At 39.8% G+C, this 9,432-nt stretch overlaps 1 protein-coding gene across 1 annotated transcript in view; it reads left to right on the top strand.

The window, feature by feature from the left end:
• The first annotated feature begins 288 nt into the window (after nt 1–288).
• Nucleotides 289–9,432, top strand: part of LOC140359493 (electrogenic aspartate/glutamate antiporter SLC25A12, mitochondrial-like) — a 16,746-nt gene continuing 7,602 nt past the window's right edge. Inside the window, exons 1-9 of the mRNA XM_072444436.1 lie at nt 289–435; nt 862–915; nt 2,103–2,245; nt 2,768–2,883; nt 3,752–3,891; nt 5,902–6,048; nt 6,168–6,306; nt 7,085–7,178; nt 7,661–7,745. Coding sequence (XP_072300537.1) covers nt 424–435; nt 862–915; nt 2,103–2,245; nt 2,768–2,883; nt 3,752–3,891; nt 5,902–6,048; nt 6,168–6,306; nt 7,085–7,178; nt 7,661–7,745 — 930 coding nt within the window. The 5' untranslated portion in view covers nt 289–423. The remainder of the gene's footprint in view (nt 436–861; nt 916–2,102; nt 2,246–2,767; nt 2,884–3,751; nt 3,892–5,901; nt 6,049–6,167; nt 6,307–7,084; nt 7,179–7,660; nt 7,746–9,432) is intronic.

The following is a 9,432-nucleotide window of genomic DNA, read 5'->3' as shown; positions in this document are numbered from 1 at the left end:
GGGAGTATGTAAGTATGTGAGTATGTAAGTATGTGAGTATAAGTATGTGAGTATGGGAGTATGTAAGTATGGGAGTATGTAAGTATGTGAGTATGTAAGTATGTGAGTATAAGTATGTGAGTATGGGAGTATGTAAGTATGGGAGTATGTAAGTATGTGAGTATGTAAGTATGTGAGTATATGGGAGTAGGGCAGGTGCAGACTGGAGCGTGTCCTCAGCTGACCCACACAAACAGGAAACGCTGTGTGTGCTGCGTGAGCCTCTGTCTGCCACATCGCTGTGAACAGCTCCTTTCAGACACTGTCCTGCAACACTCGATGTTAAAGTATTTGCGTCCCTCGCGCCTTTAGTCTCTTGTTGTTGGATGACACTGTGATGCCCAGCGCCTGCGCCAGTCCGCTGCAGCTGACGTCACCCTCAGCATGGCGGTCAAGGTGACTCCGGAGCAATTTTTCTGTTAAAGATTTGAGGTTTATTCGCGTGTGTTAGCTCTGAGGCGCGGATGGATGTGCAGAGGACTGTCCCGGCGGACACGCGTGTGACATTAACTTTAGTGTGAAATGGCTTGGATCCTGTGTGTTTAATGACTGCATCTGTGTTGAGCAGGGCATCCGGCCTCAGCTGATGCCATGACACTGTTGCTTGTGTGTAGATGACTTAAAGCAGGGTAACTTTGACTGACCGTGGGGCTGTGGTTATTCATATTTAGGATTATGTGCTTGCTACTAGCTAAGCAGTGTGTTAGCTTATGATTGAAGTCTGCAATATCAAGCTGAACCTCTACAGACTGATCTGAACTTATTTGGTTTGTGCAAAGAATTTAGTGCATTGTTTTAACTGTTTTTGCTTTATTTGTACAGGTACAAACAACAAAACGAGCCGACCCCCATGACTTGAAGAATATTTTCCTCAAGGTGAGAAAACCCATTTAATTCAATACATTTATGCATGAAACAATATAAGAAACAACATGTGTAAAGTCCTCATAATGTGGAATCCTGTTGGAAACATGGTTCAGAAAAGGTCATAGAAATGCTTCGACTAAATTTGGCCCCGGCTCAGCAGACAGTCTGTGCCTTCTGTGCCTTTGAGTGTGCAGGGCTGGAATCTGAGGTAAACACACTGGTCTCACTAGTTACTTATGCATATGAATGGAACAATATATTTATTATTGATACATTATTACTATATCATTTTCGTGATGAGGTAAACAACTTTATTTGTGTACAGGCTTACAGAATTCTGTGTGTGCATAAACTACTGCACTGCAATTACTGCACTGTTAACACGTATTTAATTTAAAAAATGTTTCCCATCAAAGCGTGCAATACTAAATCCCTCTACACTTCTACATTAAGTTGTTACACTTGGTTGTTCTGTAAAATAGGCCCTGTTTGAGCCACAGGTCCTCATTTCTGCCATAAGAGATGTGTGTAATTTGTGATGCATACTCAGGTGGAAAAGTTAATTACTAGCGGCTCATTCAGACTGCTGGTATAATTTGATTAAGAACACTTAAGGCCTACTGTGAAGGTGAATGGATACACAATCATGTGATAAAGAAATCTAGCGAGAAATTGCTTGGAATTAATATTTTAACTTAAAACATTAATTCAGCGAAGTGCATTGATTTGTGGCTTTGAAACACTTAGCGTGCCGGGCTCCTCCCCCCCTCTTTCACTGTTTATCACATGCTCCCTCAGCCCCATGAGCGTGGCCTTTCTGCTATTTCACGCAGCACTATGTTCCTAAAGCTATATTTGTTTCAACTTGAAATCCAAGCCAGGATCTAAAAAAGGACTCTGTGTCTCAAAGCCGGACTTGCACTTGGCCGGTTGTGCTTCAGTCAGCTGCCGTGAAACTCTAGTCTCATATATTGTTAGTGTCATCGTGTCTCTCTTATGACACGTAGTTCCAGAATATCTTGAAATTCTAGCGTTTTATACTACGCTACACAATTTTATTTCAGAATTAAATGAAAGCGTTGGTGTAATTGAGAGTGTACAATGATGTTATGGCTATTGATTGAATTCTAGCGCTTTATCATCACAAATAATGAAATAAACAGACTTCATATTGTTGTGTCTTGTCTCCTCTGCAGTATGCCAGTGTGGAGGAGGAGGGGGAGCGTTACATGACCCCCAGAGACTTTGTGCAGAGTTACCTTGGTCTGCACACACAGCCTCTACATAACCCCAAAACTGTAGAGCTCATCGCAGGAGTCGCCGACACCACCAAAGATGGGTCAGTGTCATGTGCAACTAATAATTATAAACGTAGTATGACGATTTCAATTGTTTTTTTCCCCAAACCCAAATGTTACGATGTATTATTTTATTATTGGTTACATTAGATTATATAGAGCATTAGATATTTCAGTAGATGTAATTATCAGATACTAAACTTTGTGTAGCCAATAATTGTCATTGATTCACATTTTCCTTATTCATTTATCAAGGTTCATTTCTAAATACAAGATTAGAACAAACTCAAGGATCAATCAGTTAATAATTTACAAGATACACACATGTTTGCTGAGTAGATAATCTGCGTATCAGTGTTTTTACACCAAGTAAATCGATTTATATTCTGTGATAAGATAAGGAAGGGAAATCATCTTAACAGTAGCATTTCCCTATGCAGTTGTGTACTCATTTCTGGTGGCATTCTGCTTGTGCTGCTGAAGTCCTTGTTGAATGCACAAATATTGTCTGTTGCTCTGTTATTATTCATCCACTGAGTCCTCTTCCTTTGTTGTCCAAACAGACTGATTTCGTTCCAGGAGTTTTTGGCCTTTGAGTCTGTCCTGTGTGTCCCAGATGCACTTTTCATTGTTGCCTTTCAATTATTTGACAAGACCGGCACAGGGGACATCTCCTTTGGTACGTACCACCGCATTTCCATCCGCGAGTCATCAGTTTAAAGACATACAGGAAATAGTGGGGGATTATATTGACGCTCATGAATATCTCAATATTTTTGGGGGATTGTTTTAAAATGCTGATCAGACAATATTGTAGCAACCCATCCAAAACATACTAAAATCTATTATCGTTCAAGTAGTGCACAAATAGGACCACAAATAGGCAGAAATGTCACTTAATACTGTTAAATGATTACCCTGCAAGACAATCTACTCACATTTTACATATCAAAACAACAGATGAACATAAAATCGATTTATTCAGAATCAGATTCAGTAATTTAATCATCTGTAGATTAATGAGAGTGTTTATTGTACTTTATGCCTATAGTTTTGAGCTTGTTTCAGTCCTTGCCAATATTTCTAATACATGTTTTGAAATATTTTAAGTACATAAATTGGAGACTATGTAGTTTTATCTGCATCTGGTATTAAAAGTCTTATTCCTAAGCAGAAAAGTAACATCACATTATAACCAGTTTGGTCTGGAAGTGCCAAAGTGAATTCAGCATGTCATAAAGCTGGAGACGCGCACCGCACAAAAGGGCCGCTGCTATGCTCTTTCTGTGCAATGCGCAATGGGTCTCCATAAAGGCAACTGAAATTGAGAGCAGTGCTTATACAGAACATTTCCCGGATGGACTCGGAAACCTTCAAAATGTAAAAAAGACTGTCAAACAGCCCATTCAGCCCCGCAGTTCAAATTGACTCCTTCCTCAACTTTAACGAGATTCGCTAGGATGGGAATGAGTACGAGAGATGGACATTTCAATTGCGCCTTGCATGTTTTTCCCTCTGTCTCTTATTTCTTCTTCTCCTTTTTACAGAGAATGTTCGTGACATCTTTAGCCAGACCACAGTTCATCACCATATACCCTTCAACTGGGACTGTGAGTTCATCAGACTACACTTCGGCCATGAGCGGAGCAAGCGCCTCAGCTACACAGAGTTCACACAGTTCCTACAGGTACATTTATGAGTGTACCGGTATGTGCATGAATACTGCGACGTACCGGTATGTGCATGAATACTGCGACATACATGTGCATGAATACTGTGACATACATGTGCATGAATACTGCGATATACATGTGCATGAATACTGCGATATACATGTGCATGAATACTGCGATATACTGGTATGTGCATGAATACTGTGACATACCGGTATGTGCATGAATACTGTGACATACCGGTATGTGCATGAATACTGTGACATACCGGTATGTGCATGAATACTGTGACATACCGGTATGTGCATGAATACTGTGACATACCGGTATGTGCATGAATACTGTGACATACTGGTATGTGCATGAATACTGTGACATACCGGTATGTGCATGAATACTGTGACATACCGGTATGTGCATGAATACTGTGACATACCGGTATGTGCATGAATACTGTGACATACCGGTATGTGCATGAATACTGCGACATACATGTGCATGAATACTGCGACATACCGGTATGTGCATGAATACTGTGACATACATGTGTATGAATACTGTGACATACCGGTATGTGCATGAATACTGTGACATACATGTGTATGAATACTGTGACATACCAGTATGCGCATGAATGCTGTGACATACATGTGCATGAATACTGCGACGTACCGGTATGTGCATGAATACTGTGACATACATGTGCGTGAATACTGTGACATACAAAAGCAGTGGATAAACCTTTTAAAAAGAGCACAGTTGTAATGAGTTGTTCTGGACCATAACACTTAGTCTAATGTTCTCCCTCCTGTCCTGGTAAGTCTGGTATAATCTATTCTTCTGTAGAACAAAATGGTCATTTAATGACCATGAAATAGTGAAGTGAGCTAAATGTAATTCATAGAAACATGTCTGGTGTGGAACTGCATCTATAGTATTTCACGTCTGGTGGTTTGTCGTAACCCAGGGTGCTATTAAAACATGAAATGTTGTTATTGTTCTTTACTGGCCGCAACCTGCATCCTCTTGAAACTTCAGGAGAAGGACATTTGGATTCAAACCTGGGGCAGAGTTAGAAAGCACTTAAGTCCTTGATAGAAACTGGGTGGTCCTGGGTTGATGGTCTGTGCTCCAGCCCTATTGTAGCGTGGGATCTTTCAAAGCTCTTTGTAGTTTATGATACTTGACGTGGACTTCCCAAGGGTACACCCGAGACTTCTGTGTGCGAGACTTCAAGTGTGTTCATCAATACTATTGATTTGTTTCTCTGTTATATCAGTTCTGTTTTCATACATGGCTGTCAGTGCATACATTGAGCTGTATAAAACATGAAGGTGAAGTATGTATTGCAAAATTATACAATTATACAATGCATTAATGCATAATTTGGTGGACTTCTATTATTGTTATTTCTATTATTGCGTTTCAGTGTATAAATAACATGTAATGTCCATACCTGTGCGAATAATAGATCTAATTAAATGCTTATTCAGTTCTGCCACCTTGTGGTTGGATTAAACTTAAATCTTATATGGTATACTGCTGACAAGTTTTTCAAAATGAAAAATGTTTTCATCAATATAATCAAGCAAACCTTGAGCTTAAATTGAGTGGTTTTCAGTAAGGTGAAGTGACAGTGACGTTGTTGAATGATCCTGTGGTTTGTGCTGAGCTCTGACAGCAGACAGTGACCCAGGGTCAGCCTCTCCCTACATCTCCTTCTGATTGCACAGTTGTCAATTTGAATCATCCTCTGCCTACACACCTGCCACTGAGGGCTCGTCCTAGAGCGCACTGCTCAGGGCATGGTTTCCATTAGACTGCAGAAGGAAGTGATGATTACAAACACCAAAGTCTGACGCTGTCACATCTCATGACTTCCACATCTGCCCAGCGCTGATATAAAGTATATACACTTTTTACTATCAAGTTTAATTTCAGCGCTCACCCAATGCTCATCATCACGAGAGCCTTGAAGTTCCTCTCCTTTATCTCACAGAGATGTGTTTTGTGTGTTGCTGTAGGAGCTGCAGCTGGAGCACGCCCGCCAGGCCTTTGCACAGAAAGACAAGAACAAAAGTGGCACCATTACAGCCTTGGACTTCAGTGACATCATGGCCACCATCAGACACCACATGCTGACTTCATTTGTTGAAGAGAATTTGGTTTCAGTGAGTTTTACAGTAATCGTTTTATAGTTTATATATTCATGCAGCTATTTAACAGGTCAAGGGAGATTTGAAATATAATTTGAACTTTTGGTGAAGTACGGCTCTTGATCTTTGCATAGGCTGCAGGAGGCAACACCTCCCATATGGTGAGCTTCTCGTACTTCAATGGCTTCAATGCCCTTCTTAACAACATGGAGCTGGTGCGGAAGATCTACAGCACCGTGGCTGGCAGTCATCGAGACACAGAGGTGACCAAAGGTACTGCAGCTCCTGTCACTGCGACTTGTCAATATGATGTGAGATGTGGCTGTTGGATCACTTTGACTTTCTTAACAGAATGCTGAACACAGGGAACAGTTACTATAGCACTAAATTTGGAAGGTAAATGACACTTTTTAACTTGCTGCTGGTCAGATCACCTCATGTAGGTCTATGAAACTGATCGGTTACATCTACTCTTCATTGTATTCCCTGCTCAGATGTACACTGTCCTGTCTGTGGTTTCCTCTTTTAGAAACTGAACAAATAGTATTTGTAAATAAATCACATTCTTTATAAAGCCAGAATTGTATGTCCACAGTACTTTGTGACCAAACAAATGGAAAAGCTTTCTTTTGTGAAATCTTTTTTTTGGAGAAAGTCAATAAGTAACTCCCTTTCATTTTTCAACAGGATGCTTTTGCAAAAGATGGCTCCGTACTCTGTAATAGACCTCTCAGTAGGCAGCACTAAAGTATAAATTTAAAGCATAGCTAAAGTCAGTGAGACATAGCTCTGTTGAAAGAAGACATGCTACGCTTCAGTAAATAAGGCTAATGAAGTATTGATCAAATGTAATATTTGTATTAAAGGTATCTTGATTTGCTGCCATGTGATATGTTTGGAACAAACTTTATTTGCAAATACTATTTTACTCTATACTGTTGTAGAGTAAATCCAAACTAGCTCTCCAACTCCATGACGTGGGTCTTTTACTGCATTTTTTGCATGCTTAAAGTTCAACTTGAATGACTGTTTCCTCTTCTTTTCACTCTAGAGGAGTTTGTACATGCTGCCAATAAGTTTGGTCAAATCACTCCGATGGAGATTGAGATTCTGTACCAACTCTCTGGGCTTCACTCTCACTCTGGGTAAGAGACGTTATCTTTTTCCTTAGTGTTTTCTTCAGAGTCAACGTCCTTGTGTTTGAACCATGTATCAGCACCATTTTCTCTTGCCTTCCCTGTAATGGAATAAACCCACTACAGGGCTGTTTATTGGCTATAAAGATAAAGTTATTCCTCTTATAGTTTAACAACAGTGGCTCCACAGACTGATTTATAGGACAAACATAAAACATGGATGCAGACTTTATGATGCGTCGGGCCAGTGGGGAATATCTGTGTTGAATGTTTAGTAAGAAAACACTTTCATTTACTTGTGAGCCTAAGGGCATCACTCCAGCTTTGTTTGTTTCTTGTTTATACAAGACCAAATTAAAGTTGCAGTAACTCCAGGTTATATGGTAGTAAAAGCTTGATGGAAAATCTTATATCACTGGCTATACTTCACATTAGATGGAGGCTGTGCTTTTTCCTGGCCTAACCACTGTCCCCTGCTGTTGTTCGTTAAGGCGCCTGAACCACGCAGACATCGAGAGGATAGCCCCGCTGGAGGAAGGAGCCATGCCATACCACCTCGCTGAAGCTCAGAGACAGGTAGCCTAATACGACCCACATCCTCCTGCCTTTTATCAAAGCCGTCTCCTCACCTCCATCGCCTTCCTTCTCAGAAAGGAGCTAAAAGTGAGCATGCTCTGCCACTGAATTAGCAGAGTGCCCATGTTTTTCTTCCCTTGTGAAGAGCATTACTTAAACCCCCAGATAAAAGTACACCAATTATAGTCAGAGAAGAGGAATGGATTGTTGCATTGCACCTCCCCATGAAAGGCTTTTCCAATTTTATTCACTATAGCTTCAGGTACACATCAGCTGTAATCACACATCTGAGAAGCTAATAGAGGCTTTTATCAGTGTGAGGTTTTAGGAGCCTGTATGGAGCGCACCATTGTCAGAGGAGTGGGATGGATTCAAGGTGGATGTGGGAGAACAAAATAGTTCCTAGTTGAACTGGAGAACATGGCTCTGTATCTGGGCTGTGTGGTCAGTGCTCACAGGCTTATGGGATTTCTGCAATTCGATTCCTGCGGAGGAACCATGCTGCCATTCTCAGGCATCACTGGAGTGGAAGTGGACTAATTGCTTAAAGCCTTTGATCAGGACCTTGGTCTTGTTAGCATGCAACCCTCACAAGAAGCATCTGGGATAAGGAAAGAGTCATCAGCTAACTTCCCGCTTGTCTGGTCTCAACCTGGCCAAGTGCATTTTAAAATAAAATCCTGCTTATATTACTCATTTCCTGATATTGGTTTGAAATACACAACTAGTGCAAAAAGTGTCAAATTGACGCCATAAATTCTGTTCAGTAAGATTTCATTTTCATTTATAGAGGTAAAAAAACAATGAGAAGTTATCTTTTTCATACCTGTTACCCTGTTAAAACACAGGAAAATGTAGGTTTCTGCTCACCACTCTAGGTGCCAGGCTACTGCAGTAGACATGTGAAAAAAAACCAGAAACAAACCTGCACACTTACTCTAAAACTGAGTGGATCATCCTCAGGTCATACCAACACAACACAGAATGAACAACAAACAAACACAGGATATCCAAATGAAACACCAATAAAACATGAAATAAATTAACAAATACATAAAAACACATTTACACATACATTATGAGATAAAATTATATAAAATAACTGTAAAATGATTTAATTTAAAAAGTATCTGTGTCATGTTAAATAATGTTAAACAACTGTTAAATTAGTCTGCGTTGTCCCTCATTTGTCCAGGACTGAACGACTTTCGAAAGGAAGTCGAAACGTCTTGATTTTTATAACATTGTCAAGATGAGTACTTTTGAAAACCTTTCTACAAATTCTTAAATTCGTATTGTCCAAAACACTAGACCTGCATCAGCAATAATTACAGCCAAACATCTATTAACATTTACAAGCAAACTTATACAGTCTTACATAAACACGACATATAAAAATAAGTCATTGTGAATGGCTGCCAAGTAGAATAAAATGAGGCAATTAATTAATCCTTCCACAATTTTTTCTCAATAAACATGTCATTAATGTCACATAACCATAAACTTGTGTAATAGTGAGAAAAACATCCACCTTCATTAATAAAGCAACTAGGAGTGTGTCATCTTCACATAATAAGATTAAATGCCAGAAACATAGACACTTATTTTAATATACAAAAGCCTCTAAGCTTTATCTGTTCCAAGGCATCACATGAAACAAGAATAATGTTGTATAATCTGGTGTATG

The sequence above is a fragment of the Eucyclogobius newberryi genome, unplaced genomic scaffold, assembly GCF_026437365.1.
Source record: "Eucyclogobius newberryi isolate DKJ021-1_F unplaced genomic scaffold, fEucNew1.0.hap1 SCAF_14, whole genome shotgun sequence".
NCBI classification, from domain to species: domain Eukaryota; kingdom Metazoa; phylum Chordata; class Actinopteri; order Gobiiformes; family Gobiidae; genus Eucyclogobius; species Eucyclogobius newberryi.
The sequence above is the reverse complement of the archived record's forward strand: the minus strand, read 5'-3'. Positions and strand labels throughout refer to the sequence as shown.